The 23,400-nt window shown below is 41.7% G+C and overlaps 1 protein-coding gene across 1 annotated transcript; it reads right to left on the bottom strand.

Annotated features, from left to right (window-relative positions):
* Positions 1-672: 672 nt before the first annotated feature.
* LOC125161820 (cytochrome c oxidase subunit 7A-related protein, mitochondrial) lies at positions 673-22,482 on the bottom strand. Its single transcript, XM_047851967.1, has 3 exons — positions 22,045-22,482; positions 2,609-2,740; positions 673-1,546 (listed from the first exon to the last, which is right to left on the bottom strand). Exons 1-3 carry the CDS (start codon positions 22,114-22,116, stop codon positions 1,406-1,408), a joined length of 345 nt encoding a protein of 114 aa, XP_047707923.1. The 5' UTR covers positions 22,117-22,482; the 3' UTR covers positions 673-1,405.
* Between the last annotated feature and the right edge of the window lie 918 nt (positions 22,483-23,400).

Here is a 23,400-nt window from a genome sequence, read left to right as displayed (position 1 = left end):
CCTAAAGGAATTATGGCTGAACTATTACAATTGCATGGCTTAATCTTAAATGATTCAGCAAAAAACAAATGTGTTTACGTACATTCATTGTGTGCCCGCCATTTGTCAGAGAGCAAGAAAAGGCAAAGGTGGCAATTATTGCTAAGTGAAGGATATACTGTGTATATCATACTATTCTTATAATCTTCCTGTAGTCTGAAAGTTTTCAAACTAAAAACTTGGGGGAAATACCAGAGAATAATACAGTTTAGATGTGTATAGGCAAATAAGGGCTTCCTAGCCAGTGAGGATGCTAGTGTTTATTTTATCCTTAGTAAAAGGTCACTCTTCTTTGCTATGGCAAGATACAGACTACCACTTTCTATAAAATAAAATCCCACCTTTTCTCAGCACTAATATAGGGTATGTGAAATCTACCAATTGTGACAGCACAGGAAATTAATGTCTAAAGAACTGTGTATTACAGGCACATTTCACGAAGGGGCAAGCTGGTTTCTTACAAGGAACCATATGGTAATCATCAATATGCCATTGGCCTATTACTTAACTTTGAGGAACTACTTTGTAAAGATTATCTGGTGCCCAATTAAAAAGAAAGAAATTAGACTCAGGTTTAAGATGCCTCTGGTTTTCTGAAAGTATTCTGAAAGGTCATTCAAAAGGACTTCAAAATTTATATTTTTCATTCATGTATTTATTCCACATTCAAAATAAATCACAATTTAAAGCCATAACATTTTGAAAAGGTAAAGGAGAATCTGTGTCACAGCTGCATTAATAAAACACACTGCTCTAAAGTGCAACACTAAACAGGTGTTCTCTGTTCCCAAGGTGGAATAAATACATAACAATTACACATAAAATTTCACTAGTGATCGGAGATGAGGCAAATAACCCTTGGAAACAAACTGCCCGATGAATAGAGGCAGGCAACAAGTAATATTTCTTAACATCTTGTCACAAGAAGGAAAAATCCCTAAGGTGTCTACTAACTCAAACTCCTGTTTCATGCTCCTGGCCTCGGCTTCTGTCTTCCTTCCTCAGTCACATCCAAATCCAGAAAGGCTTCTGCACCCCATGCTCAAAAACACCACCATAAGTCCCTAAGGATCTCCACACAGAGTGCTGTTAATGAGCCTGTGTGCAACCTTCATCCAGAACCTCCAGGGAAATCAGGAGCTCAAAGAGCAGCAGCATTTCTTTAAACAATAGTCTTAACTATCCAATGAGCTCTGATGGACCATGTGCATTTCATAAACAAACCAAAATATGGCCTTAATATCTATTTTTCTGGGAAAATGTTAAGTAAACCATTCAAGTAAAAAAGAAAATGTTTACACAACAATGAAAAATGAAAATTCAAAGGGTTTATGCCAAAAAGCAAACCAGTCCTCTGCAGCCTAACTCATTTGTTTTTGGGCTGCGAAGCCATGTAGAGAGCAATCAGGCAGTAGATGGTCCCTCCCACTGTCAGCGCCATGGTGGTCCGGTACAACATTTGGTCAGGCAGGCCTCGTTTTAGGTGGATGGGCACACCGTCGGACTTCTGGAAAGCAAGGATTATCAAGGACATGGTTAATAAGAAGACTTTACAGTTTAGGCTAATAGGTCTTCATAACTAAGCCATCAACACACTGCAGGGGAAAAACCCCCAATCCCTTACAATCCTGACTCAACAGTGGTGTACGTTTTCTTAAATACGCAACTAAAGCTTGGAAGGCCAAAGTCATTCTCCAAAATGGGGCCTCGGGAACCTGCATGCAACAAATTTCAAGTTTCTAAGGAATTTATCATATATTGCTTAACTAGGCCAGTCGCACTGGTGAACTTCTTTTAAAGGCAAAAGTAACCCACAGCTAAATGACTGCAGGCACAAGACATGCTCCACATTTAGTTTGACTTCTGATCATTAGTCAGTGATGTCTGAGCACACCAGGTCAGTTAGTAGGCTCAAGTCCATGTTGTATTCAGTTTCTTTCCATTAAGCTGGTAAACCCTTGTTTAAAAAGAAAAAGACTCTAGGGGCACCTGGCTGGCTCAGCTGGTAGAGCACGTAACTCTTAATCTCAGGGTTGTGAGTTCAAACCCTGGACCTGGAGCCTACTTAAAAAGATAACAAAACCTTTAAAAAAGAGAGTCTCCATAAAATGTTTAATCCATTATTTTGCGCAGTCTCCAAACTCCCTCCCCCACTATAACTCAAGACTCCAAATGCCCAATCAAGTCTTATTTATCAGATTAAAAAGGGATTAACCTAAAAAAAAAAAAGGGATTAACCTGACCAAAAGTCCCCAAGCCAGTCCTGAATCTGCACATATTTCTGAGGATATGGGAAGCTACCTTCTAGCAACAGCAATAACAAACACTCGCTCCCACAGCACCAGAGATGCAGCCGGGCCACTGACCTCTCAATTATCTGTATGTAGATTAACATTAATAATATTCTGAAATCCAATTCTGGCTGCTCTCTGTTGATCAGCAAACCCAAGAGAGCCTCTTCTAACAGCTCAGTGAATTTTAATATCAAGCAAGCAAAAACAATTAGAAGAAAACTCATTGCCAAAATAACAAGTCATTCTCTAGTGTCTCCTCTAGTGTTTTCTCTCACCTGGAAAAGCTTCTGCAGCTCAGGAACTTTGTTTTTCCCAGCATAATCATATGCAGTAAAATCAGAACTCAGTTTGGTGGGTGTGGCAAATATGATAGGCGGTGCTTCTGTGGAAACCACAGGCCTTAATCCCTGTAAGAAAAAGGAAAATGTCAAGTTGAAAGCATGTCTGGGCATATGAACAACCTTCAACAAGCAGGCTATCTGGAATCATGGAGGCAGTCATTCAACCACACAAGAGGGAAGGAAAGGCTCTCCAAGTTTGCATTACAAGGCCTTTAATTTTAAGATTTAAAGTCCTTAAACTTTTAACAAAACACTTTCCCACAGCAAACCCCATCAAGAATTCCCTGCCATTAAGATGGGGGTTTGAGGTGAGGGAGAGAGAAGCAAACAATCACAAAAGCCCAATCTGAGCTTCCAGAAAACCTATTATGTCTACCTTCCTATCAAATCAATAAAACATTTTTAAGATTTTTATTTTTGAGAGCGAGAGTGAGCGAGCGAGCGAGAGAGAGAGAGAGAGAGAGAGAGAGAAAATGAATGGGGGAGGGGCAGAGGGAAGGAGACACAGAACCCAAAGCTGGCTCCAGGCTCTGAGCTGTCAGCACAGAGCCCAATGTAGGGCTGAAACTCATGAACGGTGAGATCATAACCTGAGCTGAAGTCAGATGCTTAACTGACTCTGCCACCCAGGTGCCCCTCAATAAAACATTTTTAACCTGTATGAACTTTTGGCTACATTTCAAAAGGGAACTGGCTGTCCCTTTTCTCCCCCTGGGTGAGCTGATGTACTAACACAGGATCTCTAACCCCAGAGTAGACTTCAGAAACTTTCCAGACACACTGTAAAGAAAAAGCCCAATCTGGAAGAGCCTGCAATGGTAAGAGACTTGTCTTTCAGGACCAGAAAACAAAAAAATTAGAGCAATTGAAATTTCCGGCATTAATAAACCCGTAAGTTAAAAAACAAATAATAAAACTTAAGGAAACTTCAATGTCCTCATCTGTGACATGTATACAAAAGTAATAGTATCTACCACTGAAAAAACAGCATGAGATAATAAATATGTGCTTAACATTGAATATTTACAGTCAATAAATATAAACAGAAGGAGACTTGGGAGTTAACACAGGTTTGCTATTAGCAACTCCCAGAGCCATATGGATAGAAGGACCCACAGGCTTAAAAAGAACTTAAAGGGGAAGAAAAACAAAGTACTGTTACAGGCTATGCCAAGTAAAAGAAGCTAGTCAAAAGACCACAGATTATATGATCCCATTCATATGAAAGTCCAAAGCAAGAAAACCTAGAAAAACGGAAAGTAGATAAGCAGCTGCTTAGGGCTGGGGAATAAGCAATAGGGGGGTGATAACTGCAGGTTGTAGGTTTCTTCTCAAGGGCATGAAAATGCTCTAAAATTAATGCGGTAATGGTTGCACATGGTTACACTAAAACACTGAGTTGTACACTTTAAATGAGTGAATGTATGGTATGTGAATTATATTTCAATAAAGCTATTAAAAAAAAAAAAAAGGAACCCAAGGGAAACTCTGGTTTTCTATCTGATGGAGTAAATCTACAGTGGCAAATACAGATAAAGATGGTTCTCCAAAATAACCTGCACATTAAGACAGGAGCTAGAGTTACAAACCAATAAAACACATCCTTTTATATTAAATTCTAACTACAAAAAATAAAAACTTAAAGTTAGGAAGCAGAGTTCAAGCCCACCCTCTTCTATTTTACAGATGAAGGAGGAAAAAAAACCCTTTGCTCAAATTAACATAGTTGTCAGACCCCTGGTTCTTGATCTCTTCAAAGAAATATAAATTTACCTATAACTGACAAGACCTAAAGATCATATTATTGAAAGCCTCAATGATACTCCTACCAGGTAAGCATTAGGATCAACAGGGCAACAAAAAAGTATTAAAGCAAACTTGGGTTTCGGTCCTAGACGGCAGCATAGAAAGACGCTGAACTCACCTCCTCCCAGGAACACACCAGATCTACACCTACATAGAGAGCAATTCCTCCTGAATAAGAACTGAAGGCTGATTCAACAGCTTCCACACAACAAAGGATAGCGTGACCACACAGAGAACAGCTGGAGACAGAGATGGGGGGAAGGGGGGGTGTTAACAATAGAAATGTAACAACAGGAATCCCACCCTGATAGGAGGAACTGAAGTAGGGAGGGATAGCACAGATAGGCCTGCACAGATTCACCCAACCTGAGCCATGGCAAAAAAAACACAAAAAAACAAAAAACAAAAACCGCACACACACAACAGTATAAACAGTAAATAGACTGTAAGTGAAGGAAACCCATTTATTAACCCTAGAGCAACTACTAAATGGTAGGGGAACTGTTAGAACTCTCTTTGGTTAGAAGGTGCTAGCAAGCACCATTATGTTCCCCCCTCTACCTTGATAGTGCAGATGGGAGCAGGCACTCTAGCCAGCCTGTACCCTCTAGCCCCAGGCCCTAGCCCACACACCAGCTGCAGGTGTCCCCCACCACATGCACCTGCCTCACTTCCAACGGTCCCACCAAGGTGCTACCCCAGCCTGCACCAACTACAGCTATCTCACCAAGGTGGCCCAGGCAAGAAGCACCCTGGGACACCTGGGCCTGCATCTGCTTCAGCTCCAGCCAGCCAGGGTACTTCCTATGCAGAGCACCCCAACCCATACCTGCCCTACCAGAGGCTCTTTCAGCCATCCCACTAGGGAGAGGCCCAAGGTGGAGAGCCTGAGGACAACCCAGCTCCTGCTGTCCCAGTAGGGCAGCACTGGAACCAAGCACTCCTGAACCACCTGGTCTGAACGCACCCCAGCTCCCACCATCCCACAGGGAATGTGCCCTGTGAATGTGCCCTCAGCCCATGCCCACTACAGCTCTAGCCAAACAAAGCCACCAGGCACACACAGTCTATACAAGGCACATTCCTACACAAAGCTACCCCTTTAAGACTGGAGAAGGTAACTGTTTCACCTAATTCATAGAAACAAACATAGAGTGTCAAACAAAATGAGAAAAAAGAATACATTCCAAAGAAAAGAACAAAACTTCAGAAAAAGAACCCAAAAAAATGGAGATAAGCAATCTACCTGATAAAGAGTTCAAAGCAATGGTCATAAAGATGCTCACCAGAATTGAGGAAGAGTTTAAGAGAACTCAAAGAAGAACTAGGAAAGAACCAATCAGTGTTGAAAAATACAGTAACTGAAATGAAAAACCACTAGAAGGAATCAGCAGATTAGAAGATACAGATAAACAGATCAACAATCTGGAAGACAAAGTAACAGAAAGCACCCAAGCTGAACGGCAAAACGAAAGAATAAGAAAAAATGAGGATGGGGCACCTGGGTGGCTCAGTAGGTTGAGCACCTGACTTCAGCTCAGGTCATGATCTCATGGTTCACGAGTTCAAGTCCAACATCTGGCTCTATGCTGACAGCTCAGCCTGGAGCCTGCTTCGGATTCTGTGTTTCTCTCTCTCTCTCTCTCTCTCTCTCTCTCTCTCTCTTTCTCTGCCCCTTCCCCTCCCCCGCTCACACTCTCTCTCTCAAAAATAAAAACATTAAAAAATAAAAGAAAAAAATGTGGATAGGTTAAAGGGACCCATATGATAATGTCAACTGTACTACTATTCACATTATAGGGGTCCTGGAAGGAAAAGAGAGAAAGGGGCAGAAAAGTTATTTAAAGAAATAACAGCTGAAAACTTCTCTAACCTGGGAAAAGCAGACATCTAGGTTCAGGAAGCAGAGAAAGTCCCAAACAAGATGAACCCAGGAAGGTCCGTACCAAGACACAATAACAACAAAATGTCAAAAATTAAAGACAGAATCTTAAAAGGAGCAAGAGATAGGGGCGCCTGGGTGGCGCAGTCGGTTAAGCGTCCGACTTCAGCCAGGTCACGATCTCGCGGTCTGTGAGTTCGAGCCCCGCGTCGGGCTCTGGGCTGATGGCTCAGAGCCTGGAGCCTGTTTCCGATTCTGTGTTTCCCTCTCTCTCTGCCCCTCCCTCGCTCATGCTCTGTCTCTCTCTGTCCCAAAAATAAATAAAAAAAAAAAAAAAAAAAAAAAAAAAGGAGCAAGAGATAAGCAACTAATTATGTACAAAGAAAACCCCATAAAGGCTATCAGGTGATTTTCCAGCAAAATCAGTGCAGACCAGAAGGGAGTGGCACAATATATGCAAAGCATTGAATGAAAGGAAAAACCCTATAACCAAGAATGCTCTACCTGACCAGATTATCATTCAGAACTGAAGGACAAATAAGAATTTCCCAGACAAAAGTTAAAGAAGTTCATCACCACTTAACTAACCTTAGAAGAAATGTTAAAGGGACTTTAAGTGGAAAAGAAAAGGCCATAACTAAAAGAAAATTATGAAAGGAAAAAAACTTCACTGGTAAAAACAAACATAATAAAGGTAGTAAATCAATCACTTACAAAACTGGTATGAAAGTTCAAAGACAAGAGTAGTAAAATCAATTACATCTAAAAAATTTGCTGAGGGGTGCCTGAGGGGCTCAGCGGGTTAAGTGTCCAACTCTTGATTTTGGCTCGGGTCATGATCTCACAACTCGTGGAATCAAGCCCCATGTCAGGCTCTACGCTGACAGCATGAAGGCTGCTTGGGATTCTCTCTCTACCTCTCTCTGCCCCTCTCCTCCTCCTGCTTGTGTTCTCTCTCAAAATAAATATTAATAAAAAATTCGTTGGGGTGCCTGTGTGGCTCAGTCAGTTAAGCATCCGACTTCAGCTCAGGTCATGGGTTCAGCTCAATCTCACCGTTCATGGGTTCGAGCCCCACGTCAGGCTCTGTGCTGACAGCTCAGAGCCTGGAGCCTGCTTCAGATTCTGTGTCTCCCTCTCCCTCTCTGCCCCTCCCCTGCTCACACTCTGTCTCTATCTCAAAAATAAGCATTAAAGAAAAATTTTTTTAATTCACTGATAGTCACAAAATAAAAAGATGTAAAATATGACATTATACACATAAAACATGGGGGAGGGTTTATTATGTAGTGCTTTTAGAACGTGTTTGAACTTAAGCAACCATCAACTTATAGCAGTATATAGACTGCTATATACTTAGGATGTTATATATGAACCTCATGCTAACCATACACCTATAAAAATCCACAAAGAATAAAAAGAAAGGAATCCAAGTAAAACACTAAAGTCATCAATTACAAGAGAAGCAAGTAGAAGAAACAAAACCTACAAAAACAATAAGAACACAATTGACACAACAGCAATAAGCATAAACCTGTCAATTATTACTTTAAATGTAAATGGTCTAAATACTCCAATCAAAAGACAAGGTGACTCAATGAATAAAAAACAAGACCCATCTATATGCTGCCTACCAGAGGCTCTTTCAGTCCTAAAGACACATACAAACTGAAAGTTAAGGGACATAAAAAATATATATATTCCCCACATAAGTGGAAGCAAAAAGAAAGCTGGGATAGCAAACTTAACGTCAGACAAAGTAGAATTTAAAACAAAGACAGTAAAGGGGCACCTGGGTGGCTCAGGTGGTTAACTGTCTAACTTGAGCTCAGGCTAAGATCGTGTAGTTAGTGAATTCAAGCCTCACATTGGTGTTTGTGCTGACAGCTCAGAACCTGGAGCCTGCTTCAGATTCTGTGTCTCCCTCTCTCTCTGCCCCTTCCCCACCCATGTGAGAGCTCTCTCAAAAATAAATTAACATTAAAAAAATTTTAGAACAAAAATTCTAATAAGAGACAAAGAAGGGCATTATATAAAGGGATTAATCCAACAAGACGATATAACAACTGTAAATATCTATCCATGCACCCAACACAGGGGCACCATATACAGAGCAAATAGTAATAGGCACAAAGGGAGAAATTGACAGTAACACAATAACAGCAGGGGACTTTAACAACCCACTTACATCAATGGATAAAGCATCCAGACATAAAAATCAATATGGCTTTGAACAACATTAAACCAGACAGACCTAGCAGATATATATAGAATATTCCATCCCAAAACAGCAGAATATACATTCTTTTCAAGTGTACGTGGAACATTCTCCAGGACAGATTACATATTAGGCCACAAAACAAGTCTCAATTAATTTAATAAGACAGAGCATCTTCTCCAATTACAACAGTATGAAACCAGAAATCAATTACAGGGAAAAAAATGGAAAAAAACAAAAACACATGGAGGCTAAACAACATGCTCCTAAACAACCCATGGGTCAAAGAAGAAATCAAAAGGGAAATTTAAAAATCCATGGAGAAATGAAAATGGAAACAATGTTCAAAATCTCTGGGATACAACAAAAGCAGTTCTAAGAGGGAAGTTTATAGCAATGAAGGTCCACTTCAAGAAACAAGAAATAATCTCAATCTTAACTTTACACCTAAAGGAACCAGAAAAAGAACAAAGACCAAAGTTAGTAGAAAGAAGAAAATAACAATTATAGTAGAACGAAGTTAAACACAGACTAATAGTAGAAATAAGTGAAATGGGGACTAAAAAAAGATCAATGAAACTAAGAGCTAGTTCTGCAAAAAGATAAACAAAATTGATAAACCTTTAGCCAGACTTACCGAGAAAAAGAGACCTCAAACAAAACCACAAATAGAAGTTACAACTGACACCACAGAAATACAAAGGATTGTAAGAGACTATTATGAAAATTATATGCCAACAAGTTGAGTTGGACAACTTAGAAGAAATGGATAAATTCCTACAAACATGCAATTCTTCGAAGACTCAATCAGGAAGAAATAGAAAACCTAAGCAGACCAATTATTAGCAGTGAAAGTGAATCTGTAATAAAAAAAAAAAAAAAAAAAAAAAAAACCTCCCAAGAAAGAAAAGCCCAGGACCACATGCTTCACAAGCAAATTCTACTAAATATTTAAAGAAGAGTTAAGGGGCTTCTGGGTGGCTCAGTCGGTTAAGCATCCGACTTTGGCTCAGGTCATGATCTCTCAGTTCGTGAGTTCGAGCCCTACATCAGGTTCTGTGCTGACAGCTCAGAGCCTGCAGCCTGCTTCAGATTCTGTGTCTCCCTCTCTCTCTCTGCCCCTCCCCTGCTCACACTCTGTTTCTCTCTCTCTCAAAAATAAAATAAACATTAAAAAAAATAATAAGAGGGGCACCTGGGTGGCTCAGTGAAGCATCTGACTTTAACTCAGGTCATGGTCTTGCGATGCACGAGTTCAAACCCCATGTCAGGCTCTATGCTGACAGCTCAGAGCCTGGATCCTGTTTCAGATTCTATTTCTCCCTCTCTCTATGCCTCTGTCACTGTCTCTTAAAAATAAATGTTAAAATTTTTTTTAAATAAAAAAATAGTAAGAAAAAAGAGAGTTAACACTTATCTTTCTCAAATGATTCCAAAAAACTCTTCCAAATTCATTCTACAAAGCGAGCATTACCCTGATAACAAAACCAAAGACAATACAAATTTTATGTATATAGATATAGATATATATAGATATATCTAACAGTCCAGTATCTCTGATGAATACAGATGCAAAAAATACTCAACAAAATTAGCAAACTAAATTCAACAATACATTAAAAAGATCATTCACCACGATCAAGTGGGATTTACTCCAGGATGCAAGACTGGTTTCATATCCACAAATCAAAGTGATACACAACATTAACAAAATGAAGGATAAAAATCACATTATCACCTCAACAGATGAGAAAAAACATCGTACCCATTCATGATAAAAACTCTCAACAAAGTGGGTTTAGAGGGAACGTACCTCAACATAATAAAGACCATATATAACAAATCCACAGCTAACATCATACTCAATGATGAAAAGTGAAAGCTTTTTCTCTAAGATCAGGAACAAGACAAGGATGTCCATTTTCACTTTTATTCAACACAGTATTGGAAGTCGTAGCCACAGTAATCAAACAAGAAAAAGAAATAAAACATATCCTAATTGGTAAGAGAAAAGTAAAAACTTTCACTATTTGCAGCTGACATAAGAAAAACCCTAGGGGCACCTGGATGGCTCAGTCAGCTGAGTGTCTGACTCACGATTTCAGCTCAAGTCATGATCCCAGGGTGTGAGATTGAGCCCTGCTTAAGATTCTCTCCCTCTGTCCCTCTCTCCTGTTCATGTTCTCTGTCTAAAAAATAAAAAAATTAAAAAAGAAAAATAAAAAGGAAAAGAAAACCCTAAAGGCTCAACCAAAAAACTATTACAATACATGTAAAGTTGCAAGATACAAAATTAAAGAAACCTGTGGCATTTTGATATCTACTAACAATGAAGAAGCAGAGAGATTAAGGAAACAATCCCAATTACAACTGCATCAAAAAGAATAAAATATCTAAGGAATAAATTTAACCAAGGAGGTGAAAGACCTGCACTTCAAAAACTATTAAGACAGTAATGAAAGAAATTGAAGACACACATAAATGAAAAAATATACCAGGCTCATTAATTGGAAGAATTCATACTGTTACAATGCCCACATAACCCAAAGCAACCTACATATTCAATGCAATCCCTATCAAAATACCAATAAGATTTTTCACAGACCTAGAATAACCCTAAAATTTGTACGGAATCACAAAAGATCCCAAATAGCCAAAGCAATCTTGAGAAAGAACAAAGCTAAAGTTATCACAATCGCAAATTTCAAGATATACTAAAAGCTACAGTAATCAAAACAGTATGGTACTGGCACTAAAACACAGATCAACAGAACAGAATACAGAGCCCAGAAATACAACACTGACACTTATATGGTCAACCCTACAACAAAGGAGACAAAAATATACAATGGGGAAATGGCAGTCTCTTCATTAGTAGTGTTATTAAAACTGGACAGCTACATGCAAAAGAATGAAACTGGGGGCACCTGACTGGCTCAGTGGCACAGCATGTGACTCTAGATTCTAGGGTCATGAGTTCAAGCCCTACACTGGGCGTAGAGCTTACTTTATTTTATTGTATTTATTTTTTTAATGTTTATTTTTCAGAGAGAGACAGAGCACGAGCAGGGGAGGGGCAAAGAGAGAGGGAGACACAGAACCCAAAGCAAACTCTGGGCTCTGAGCTGTCAGCACAGAGCACGATGTGCAGCTCAAACCCATGAACTGTGAGATCATGACCTGAGCTGAAGCTGGACACTTAACCAACTGAGCCACCCAGGTGCCCCTAGAGTTTACTTTAAAAAAAAAAAAAAAAAAAAAAAAAAAGCTTTTGACTTTTGGTGGAGAAGGTGAAGGTGCAACTGTTTTTGGTCATCCCAAATCTGGGTTCATCCGGCCACCTTCACCAGGCCACCTAAGTTCAACCCTAATGAGATCAAAGTCATATATGGAGGTGCACCGGTGGGAAAGTTGATGGCATGTCTGCCCTGACCCACAAAATCAGCTGCCTGAGTCTGACTCCAAAAAAGGTGGGTGATGACATAGCCAAGGCAACTGGTGATTGGAAGGATCTAGGGATTACAGCGAAACTCACCATTCCAAATAGATAAACCCAGATTAAAGTGGGACCTTCTTGCCTCTGCTGATTGTCAAAGCCCTTGAGGAACCACCATGAGACAGAAAGAAGCAGAGAACTATTAAGCAGAGTGGAAATATCATTTTTGATAAGTCTGTCAACACTGCCTGACAGATGTGGCACCAATCTTTAGGGGCGCCTGGGTGGCTCAGTCAGTTGAGCATCCAACTTTGGCTCAGGTCATGATCTCACGGTCTGTGAGTTCGAGCCCCACATCGGGCTCTGTGCTGACAGCTCAGAGCCTGGAGCCTGCTTCGGATTCTGTGTCTCCCTCCCTCTCTGCCCCTCTCCCGCTCATGCTCTATGTGTGTGTGTCTCTATGTCAAAAATAAATAAACATTTAAAAAAAAAGCAAAAATAAATTGGGACTACGTCAAACTAAAAACTTTTTGCACAGTGAAGGAAACCAACAAAACAAAAAGGCAACCTACTGAATGGGAGAAGATCTGTGCAAATGATACATCCAATAAGGGGTTAATATCTAAAATACATAAAGAACTTATACAACTCAACACCAAAAAAACGTACAGAAGACCTGGAACACACGTTTTCCAAAGACGACTTACAGACGGCCAACAGACACATAAAAAGTTGTTCAATATCACTAATTATCAGGGAAATACAAATCAAAACCACAGTGAGGTATCACCTCACACCACTTAGAATGGCAAGTATCAAAAAGACAAGAAACACCAAGTGCTGGCAAGGATGTAAAGAAAAAACAAATCTCATCCACTGTTGATGGAAATACAGACTGGTACACCCATTATGGAAAACAGTAATCCGCAGGTTCCTCAAAAAATTAAAAATACAAATACCATACAAACCAGTAATTCTGCTTCTGGGTATTTACTCGAAGAAAACAAAAATGTCAGTTCTAAAAGATAAGTGCACCCTTATGTTTACTGCAGTATTATTTACAATAGCCAAAATACAAAAACAACTTAAGTGTCCACTAATAGATGAATGGATAAAGATGTGGAATAATATTCAGCCATAAAAACGAGATCTTGCCATTGGCCAACAACCTGGATAGGAATGAGGGTACTCTAAGTGAAATAAGTCAGGCAGAAAAAAACAAATACCATTATTATTCTACTTAAGTGTGGAATCTAAAAAATAAACAAAAAATATACACAGACCCACAAATACAAAGAACAAACTGGTGGTTGCCAGAGGGGAGGGGGATCAAGAGAATAAAAAGAGGTGAAGGAAATAAAGAGGTACAAATATCCAGTTATAAAATACATGCCAGGAAGATGAAAAGTACAGTATAGTCAATAATGCCGTAATCGCTTTGTAAGGTGACAGATAGTAAGTACGCTTACTGTAGTGAGCATTTTGTAATGTATATAATTGTGAAATCACTACGTTGTATACACCTAAAACTAATATTGTAAATCAACTACACTTCAATTAAACTCCCCCCTCCAAAAGTAAACTTGGTTTCTATTTCTTTGACATAGTCACACAAATGGGAATTATCTGCACTGCATTCACTCACTCAGCACATATTACTGAACACTTAGTGAAAATATACGATGAAGAAGACAGATACGATCTCTGCCATTATGGACATTAATGTTATGGAATAACAGCCACTAATTATCTACTGAGCCCTTGTTATACACCCAGCATCCTGTCAAGCATTTCACAGCATCATCTCATTTAATCCTGCCAGCAAACCTACCAAGATGTTACTGTTTCTATTTTATAGAGGAGAAAACTACATCAGAGAGGGTAACTTGCCTAAGAGCATGTTGCAAAAAAGATGGAGTTTAGTGCCAAAATTCAGGCCTCTCTAAAGTCCAGAGACTTGGTTTGTTTTCTGCTTTTTAATTTTCTTTTTTAACATTTATTTATTTATTGAGAGAGAGAGAGAGAGAGTGTGTGAGCGAGCACGCACACATGCGTGCGTGTGTGAGTGGAGGAGGGGCAGAGAGAGAGAGAGAGAGTCAGTCAGTCACAGATTCAAAAGCAGGCTCCAGGCTCTCAGCTGTCAGCACAGAGCCTAATGTGGGGCTCGAACTCATGAACTGTGAGATCATGACCTGAGTTGAAGTTAGATGCTTAACCAACTGAGCCACCCAGGCGCCTCTGAGAGACTTGGGTTTTTAAGTATTCCACTACCTGCCCCCACTGCCCCTCTCAACTACTGCTTAAAAGCAATAATTCATGTAAAGTTTGGTGAGTAAGCCACTAGTCTAAATTTAGTAATATAATACACTCAGACTCACAAGGATTCAGAGATGGGAAGAGAGGCCCTAACGACTGAGATAAGAAGGCAAAAAAGGATCGCTCTTTGAACTGAAAATTTTAACATGTGAGCTCTGTATTTTCTCCTCTAAGGATTTCTCCTTGAATGCAAAAATTGAAAAATCCTTTATACCAAGCATCTCCAAAAATGGTTTGAAATTAAATTCTTGTTTTGACAGGACTAATGTGGAGCATTTTTAGAAAGGATTATACCTAATTGCTCAGTGTTTGTTCACCCATCAAGTGATTCAGAACTACAGCAGCTGTTGAACAATATCTGAAAACAGGAGTATCAACCATCTGAATGGTTTTAAGTAATTCCGTATTTCCATTTAGAATACTGTAAAAGTTTGGAATATAGAATTTTAAAATTACCTATAATCCCATTACCTTATCCCATCAACCATTATGAATTGTATATTCTCCTCCAATCTTTCTTCATATGCATATTTTAACATCATAAAATTCTACATCCTCAGAATCCTACAAAACCTTCACGAATATTCTTCACATCAACCCTGTAAATAAGGTATTATCAGCCCAAGTTACAGATGATTAAAACAAAGCTCAGAGATTCCATTAGGAAGATGGGATTCAAACCTACACAATTTTATTATACCATACAATCAATAATTCAACTGTCCTGGCCCCACCAATAAAAGGAATGGATATTCATCTATCGGTCATTAAACCTCCTAACAACTTAAAAGCAGTCAATGTTTCCAATGTTTCAAGGCAGCTAGACAAGACCGACACTGGGGTTCTCAAGAGTGGACTTAATTAACCAAGAAGCTGTATTTACAGGAAAGTAAATCCCTTCATGCATGCCTCTTCCAGGGTTGCAGCTGTCCCAATATAGAATTATGAACCTCCCCATCTGAAAACTGACAACAGCATAGTTACAGGTTTTCTGGCCCAAATCCTTGGAATCATTCTTAATTCTGCACACACACTGTAAATCCTTATAGCTCTACCTTCAAAATCTATTCAGAATCTGACCACGTCTCACCCATCTCCACCAATGCATACTCTGGTCCAAGCCCCTGGATTTTTTTTTTTTTTTTTTTTTTTTTTTTTTAAGTTTACAGAGAACAAGATCAAAGGAGGAGCAGAGAAAGAGGGAGATTATGACCTGAGCCGGTGTCAAGCCTCAACCAACTGAGCTACCCAGGTGCCCCCAAACCCCTGGATCTTTATGACACCTTCTTAACTGCTCACCCTCCTTCCATTTCCACACTTGCTACCCTGCATTCTACTCTTAATGCAGCAACCAGTGATTGGAGAGATCACTACTCAGCTCAAACCTCTCCCAAAGCGTCCTATCTCACTGAGCTAAACCCAAAATTACTACAATGGCTTCCAGGGCCACGTGAGATGCACCCTTCAAACCCTACCACCCCGCCACCAACATCATCCCCTCTCCCCACCCCAGCCCACTAGACAAGCCCCTTAAATCTCCCAGGCATCAGGCATTGTTCCCTCTACCTACAATGCTCTTCTCTAGGTATCCACGTGGCTGGCACCCTCACCTCCTTCAGGTCTTTGTCCATGTGTCACCTTCTCAGTGAGACATTCCCTCACCACCCTTTTAAACTGCATGTCCTCCCACTTACCCTCTTTCTCCACAGCACTTATCAGCACCTAGCATATTGCATTTTACTTCATTTACGGTGTCTCCCCGACTGCAATGGAAGCCCCATGAGGGCAGGTTTTGTTCACTGCTCTTACTTTCCTAGACTTAAAAAAGCAAAAAGCACATTCAATAAATATCTGTTGCAAGTATAAATAAGCTATAGCTTCACAACAATGTAGACTTGAGTATTTCAGAACCAAAGTCATGTAAACCAAATCAGCACTTGATGGCAGAGCCTCCCATACCTCCCACGAAGAAGAAAACTAGTGAATGAATGCTGTTCTTAAAATAGTGGACTGTAGACCAAATGGAAATCACAGGTTTTGCTGGGTTTTTTTTTATTTTTTTTTTAATGTTTATTTTTGGAGAGAGAGAGAGAGAGAGAGAGCACAAGCACAGGATGGGCAAAGAGAGGGAGACACAGAATCCGAAGCAGGTTCCAGGCTCTGAGCTGTCAGCACAGAGCCCGACGCGGGGCTCGAACTCACGAACCATGAGATCATGACCCAAGCCTAAGTCGGACACTCAACTGACTGAGCCGCCCAGGCGCCCCGGTTTTGCTTTTTAATAGCAAATCTCTTAGCTATTTACACAATCACTACCCCTACAGTTAAAACCATTCAACCACAACCATTTAGCAGTTGAATTCTTCTTAGTCTAATTGCTCCAAAATAATTTTTTTTAAGATTTTATTTTTAAGTAATCTCTACACTCAACAGACTGAAACTCACAACCCCAAGATCCAAGAGAGCCAGCTCCACCAAACGAGGCATCCAAGGGCCCCTACTACTTGCTCCAAATTTTTAGAGACGTACGCTTGATTTTTTCCCCCTGAAGTTGACTGGCCCAAGTTTCCCTTTTGCTCTACCTTTTAGGTTTGAGAAAGAAAAGAAATAAGAGAATTACCCAATTTTTTTTTTTTTTTTTTAATTTTTAGGGGCACCTGGGTGGCTCAGTCAGCTAAGCGTCTGACTTCAGCTCAAGTCATGATCTCACAGTCTGAGTTTGAGCCCCGTGTCGGGCTCTGTAATGACAGCTCAGAGCCTGGACCCTGTTTCGGACTCTGTCTCCCTCTCTTTCTGCTCCTCTCCTGCTCGTGCTCTCTCTTTCTCTCAAAAACAAATATTTAAAAAAAAATTTTTTTTAACTGATAGAAACCAAAAACCTCTTGCACTCTGATTTAGGACTAGAATCAAGTTTCAATCTGCAGTGACTCAAGTTGTTCCTAACTGCCAGCTAGATATCACCACCTCCATGTTTCCCAGACACGTCACACTCTGCAAGTCCTAAATTCACCCAGTTTCTCACAAATCTATTCAGGAGCCCCCTGGTTTTAAGGACAGCACCACCCTCCTCTCATTACTGTCATCTCAGAGTCCTCCTTTCTCATTTCCACAATCTCCCTTATCAGTCACTAAGTCCTTATGTCCCAGACGTCTGTTTCTCCTTTTCCCACTCAGAAGACCCTGAACTATTCTATGGGTATAAGAGGCATCCCTGGCACTGGTCTCTCCCAGTAGACTAACTTTTCGAAGCACAGCTCTGGTTATGATACTTGTTCCTCCATCATAAACCTTCATGCAACTAAAGGTAAGAAGTATGTCCTTGTTCCAACCTCTGGATAAGACTCTACCACAACTTTCTGCATCAAGTTGCTTTGCAAATTCCTATTTGTTTCTCACAAAATTAAGTCCTACCATCCTAGACCCTTCATGACCTATCTCCACCTACCACAGCTAAACTTACTACTCAGTGATTCCCCTGCAGCAGCCCCACCCCATCACTCCCACAAGTCCCTTTACCTAGAAGATCATCCTGCCTTCTTAATTAGAAGAACTGTTGGGTCATAAGGTAAACACGTTTCTTTTTTCTTTTTAATTTTTAACGTTTATTTATTTTTGAGAGAGAGTGAGTGTGCACACAAGCGGAGGAGGGGCAGAGAGAGAAAGAGAGAGAGAGAGACATAGAATCTGAAGCAGGCTCCAGGCTGAGTTGTCAGCACAGAGCCCGACACGGGGCTTGAACCCATGGACTGCAAGATCATGACCTGAGCCAAAGTCGGACACTTAAATGAATGAACCACCCAGGCACCCCAAAATGTTCACTTTTTAAGAAACTACTGGACTATTTCCAAAGTGGCTGTGTGGTAGGGTCCCCTCCCTAAGGAAAGAAAAAAACCTCAAGGCAACCTGACCTATACGCATAAATGACAACATCCCTCACAACCTTGTTAACAGGAGACCACTTAAACTACATGTTTGTGTGTTACCATATATGGGAGACAAAGAAGTAAAAAACGTCTTAAAAAACTACGCCACGTGGCATTCAGGGCTCAGTGCTTTGAGTACAAACCCAACTGAGCAGTGTCGGCAAGAATAAAGTTGCTTCCTGGAAAGAAAAGCCTTGGTGTCACCACCCCTGTGGGAGAATCCTGCTACCGCTGAATCATTTTACATTCCCACCAGCAATACGGTAGGGGTAGGGGTCCTGTTTCGCCGTTCTCACTAACACCTGTTGTCTGTCTTCTGATTTTAGCAGGTGTGAAGTGGTATCTCACTGTAGTTTTGATTTGCATTTCCCTAATGACTAATGATGTTGAGCATCTGTCCGCGTTTAGTAGCCTCAATTTATTTTGACATAGGACACAAAAAGGAAAATACTTTTCTATCAACCACTGGAAAATACAATTACTTATCAAATTGATCTACCTGTACCATTGTAGCAAACTAGCCTTTCTATACCACGTTATTCAATGCATGTTAGCTTATTCACTTTAGGTAATACTGAGAGTTACAAACATATACATTTTACATTGTTAACATTTCCAGGAAAGGAAAAACTAAAGTACTCCTAATTACCAAAGCCAGAACACCTGGTTTGGGGGTGGGGGTGGGGTGTGTGCCTGTCACAAGCACTCTGAAATCCATAAAGTCTACACAGTATCACTTCTTTCAACATGGCTTAAGAAATCCTTGGGCACCTGGGTGGTTCAGTCAAAGAGCTCTTCATTTCGGCTCAGGTCATGTTCCCAGAAACCTGGGATAAGCCCGCATAGGGCTCCGCAAATAGCGTGGAGCCTGCTTGGGGTATTTTCTCTCTCCCTCTCTCTCCACCTTCTCCCCGCCCTTGCCCGCGCTCTCTTCAATCAATCAATAGGGGCGCCTGGGTGGCTCAGTCAGTTGAGTGTCCAACTTCGGCTCAGGTCATGATCTCACAATTCTTGAGTTCGAGCTCCCGCATCAATGGCTCTGTGCTGACAGCTCATCTTCAGATTCTGTCTCCCTCTTTCTCCACCCCTCCCCTGTTCGCACTCTGTCGAAAATAAACATCAAAAAAAAATTTTTAATAAAAACAAATAAAAAATTTAAAAAACTGATTTAAAAAAAAAAGGAAATCCTTAAGTGACTAAGAAGCATGAAGCCTGCTTGGGACATTCTCTCTCACTCTCTCCTTCTGCCCCTCTCCTCCACTTACTCACGCTCTAAAAATAAATAAATAAAAACAGATCCAGGGGGAAAAAAAGGAAATCCTTAAGTAACTAAGAAGTTTAAATTCTCAAGAGAAACACAATTTAAGAGGTGCTAAAAATCTGAAGGCCCTATCTGTACCACATGCATTTCAGGGTAAAAATCTCTGCTAATCTCAGGGTAATCTCTGAGAGCTAATTTCAATATATGCTGGGGCACCTGGGTGACTGTTGGTTAAGCATCCAACTTCGGCTCAGGTCATGGTCTCGCATCATGAGTTCAAGCCCTACATCGGGCTCTGTGCTGACAGCTCAGAGCCTGGAACCTGCTTGGATTCTCAGTCTCCCTCTCTCTGCCCCTCCCCTGCTCGTACTTTATCACTCTCTCAAAAATAAACCAAAAAAAAGTATGGAAGGACAAAAAAACCTTATAAAAGAGTAGCATGTGGTTCCACTTCCCTGAAATCCAGAAACATGCAAAACTATTTATAAAAGTCTGAATAGGGAAGGGAACTTCCTAGGGGTGATGGAATGTCCTATATGTTAACAGGGCTGGAGGTTACAGTGTATGCATTTGTCAAAACTCATTACACTGTAACATTTAAGATCAGTGCATGAAAACTACGTCTTTTGAAACAAATATGATAGAAATGGCTATTCCCCCTGTAATCTACAAAATAAATAAATCCCTATGGATAATTCCTTCTTTGACCTCCCTTGATCTTTCTTTGACCCAATTTGGCAGTCAGTGACACCACCAGGATGATTTCCCTTCTAATCTTGGTTTGTTTTTTTCAAAATGTTTATTTTTTAGAAAGAGAGCACGAGCAGCGGAGGGGCAGAGAGAGAGGGAGACAGAATCTGAAGCAGGCTCCAGGCTCCCAGCTGTCAGCACAGAGCCCAATGCTGGGCTTGAGCTCTTGAACCTCAAGACTATGATCTGAGCCGAAGTCGGACACTCAACCGACTGAGCCACGCAGGCGCCCCACCTGGTTTGTTCTTTTGATAAATCTTCCTCCTCTACCCTCCGCTTCACGTTTCTGTAGCCTAATCATCTTCCCACCTTTCTTCCTTATATGCTCCCTGGATGATCCCCTCCCCACCACAGATTCTACCAATTATGGGCTGAAGACACCCAGCTCTATTAAACTTCATATTCATAAATCCAGCTGGTACCAAACATGACATCATCAAATGGTCAACATTTATAAACCTGGACCCTTCCTCCCGAACCCCACACTCCCCCCAAAACTTGCCCTTTCTTCCCTCTCTATCCTAGTTAACATTAACAGCACGTCCAATCTTAGACTGAAATTACTCTTAAACACCTTCCCCACTTAGACAAGCCGCTGTGTCCCCCAGAAAAAGGAGGAAGTAACATAATAGAGCATTCTTTACACCCCACCTAGGATCCTTACTATTCCAGTCCAGTTTTCCAACTGCGTATTTCACAAACCGTTCCCACACTACTCCATGAGGATAAGGAATATGACGGTATCTAACACTCAACTTCTGGAGAATAGCTACCACTTATCAAGTACCAACCACCTGCCAAAGACTGCCAGTCATTTCACTTAACCTGTAGGAAAGCTGCCCTAGATGAAACTAAACTCACGATAAAGTAATCCTGGGAAAGGCCATAAAATCAAGGCATCAAAGCCACGATGTTAGCTCATATTAAGAGTCTACAACCGAAGGGGGACCTGGGTGGTTCAGTCGGTTCAGCTCTTGATTTCAGCCCAGGTGGTATCTCACACTTGTGAACTGGAGCCCCCATTTGGGCTCTGTGCTGATGGTATGGAGCCTACTTGGGATTCTCTCTCCCTCTGGCTCTCTGCCCGCGCTCTCTCTCAAATAAGTAAACTTAAAAAAAAAAAAAAAAAAAGTCTACCACTGAGACAAACTCCAACTGGCAAAATCTGAATAAAATTAGAATACTTTTTAGACTCAAATAACGGCCATCAACCATTTCACCGTTGAGAAACGTTAAGGTCGTTACACGTAACTGCCCACGCTCACCTGGACATTTGAAAGAACCCATTAGGTCTCTTAATTCTGATCCTACAGCCTCTCCTGCCCCTATGGCTTCCCTCGGTGCTGTCATCCCAGCCCTCCAATCTCATGCTTTGATGAAGCTTTTGGGCTACACGGGGTGGGGTAAGCAATGGAGCACCGAGGAGACCAAAAGCGAGACCTCCTTAAAAAGGACAAAGCCGAACTTCGGGGTCGCATTCTGGGCCACGCCGACCCCACAAGCCACCCCGAAGACCCAGAAGCAGCGACCTCGGAGGTCACCTTGACCCCAGCTGAGTGCCAGGCCCAACTTCCGCCCCGGGCCAGCCCCGACGGGGAAGCAGCTACAGAATTAGGAGACTTTATGGCCGCCGCAAGATGTTGAGAGGCGCCGGGAGGGGTGGTGCCGAGCTAAACCGAACCGCAGGCAGAAACCCCACCCGGTTCCGGCGCCACGACTGCCTGGCACAGAGGCTCGGGCAGCCACTTCTGTCAGAGAGGGCCTGGAGCTACCTGTACCTGAGGGCTGTAAGCGTCGGAAGCCCATGTTCCAGTCAACTTCTGCGTGAAGCCACTAAACTTGTAATACATGACGCCTGGTAACCGGCTTCCCGCAGCCGGTGCCTGCGCGACTGCCTCAGAGAAGGACCCTGCCTTCCCTGCCGTACGCCTTAAGCTTCAGCCCAAGGACCCTGCGCCAGGAGACGGGCTGCCCGGATATCGCCTAATTTATAACATGCCCTCTTCAGTATATCAGGGAAGAAGAAGCCGGAGTCTCATGACCAAGAAAGGCAAAAACAAAAAAAACAAAAAAACAAGCTCTTGGAGAGTGCAGAAAGCCGCCGGAGGGGTATCTGTAGAAACCACGAAGTTCCCTGCCCCTTACCCACATTTAGATTCGGGCAGTGCCAAGACGCCTTAAAAATGCGCAAGCGCCCCACGAAACCAGGATGGAGGCTACGGGACTCGCCCGGGTTGAGTGGGCAGGCCCTGGGCGGAGTTGAGTGGGGCGGGCCCTGGGCGGGGTGGGGCGGGCCCTGGGCGGGGTTGGGCGGGGTTTGGGTGGGAGGGGCGGGGAGAGCTAGTGTTGAGGGGCTGCCACTTGGTTCTTGGTTTGAAGGCTTCTCTTCCTTTACCAAACTTAATTTGCTCAGTCTTATTTCTTTCCTTCCTTCCTTTGGTCACCTGGTGAAGCGCCCAGCTCTCACTCAGTCGGAGTATGAACCCGTCCGCCGGGCTTCTCCGGCAGCCTGGGAGTGGGGGAGCAAATAAGAAAATGTGGAATCTTTTGCTGAAAGCTTTTTAGTACAGAAGGCTGGCTGTTAGGGGTTTCGCCCCAATAATATAAAGATAACCTCTTGTGCTTTGTGCAGAAGAAATACCTAGTGACCTAAACTTCAAGCACCAGGATGTATATTTTGCAAAGTTTCTCAGAACTAGTTTTTACTCTTACTTGAGTTTTATGGGAATTGGTTGGTTATTCATCCTTTTTCAGGCCTCTGCCCTTTGAGATGAATGAGGTGGGGAGTAGAGGGAAAGTAGACTAAAAATACTTGAAAATATTTGAAAAATCCTTGAGGGGCATCTGGTGGCTCAGTCAGTTAAGCCTCCAAGTCTTGATTTCAGCTCAGGTCATGATCTCATGGTTCCGGGATGGAGCCGCCCAAGCAGCTGTGTGCTGACAACGCCGAGGCTGCTTGGGATTCTCTCTCCCTCCCTCTCTATCTCTCTGCCCCCCCACCCACTTGCAGTCTCTCTCTCTCTCCCTCTCTCTCTCTCTCTCTCAAAATTAAATAAATAAATAAATAAATTTTAAAAAAGAAAAGAAAATTTTGGACCTTGAACTTGGAAGATCTAGGACTACCATTTTAAGTT

This window comes from Prionailurus viverrinus, chromosome A3 (assembly GCF_022837055.1).
Source record: "Prionailurus viverrinus isolate Anna chromosome A3, UM_Priviv_1.0, whole genome shotgun sequence".
NCBI classification, from domain to species: domain Eukaryota; kingdom Metazoa; phylum Chordata; class Mammalia; order Carnivora; family Felidae; genus Prionailurus; species Prionailurus viverrinus.
This window is presented reverse-complemented; position numbering and strand designations above follow the sequence as displayed.

What these genes read in the sequence shown, in the direction of transcription:
- LOC125161820 (XM_047851967.1), bottom strand. Translation starts at nt 22,116, where the DNA reads ATGTATTACAAGTTTAGTGGCTTCACGCAGAAGTTGACTGGAACATGG. An exon ending in CCGACGCTTACAGCCCTCAG is followed by an intron (nt 2,741 to 22,044) that starts GTACAGGTAGCT and finishes TTTTTCTTACAG; the next exon opens with GGATTAAGGCCTGTGGTTTC. An exon ending in AGCTGCAGAAGCTTTTCCAG is followed by an intron (nt 1,547 to 2,608) that starts GTGAGAGAAAAC and finishes CTTGCTTTCCAG; the next exon opens with AAGTCCGACGGTGTGCCCAT.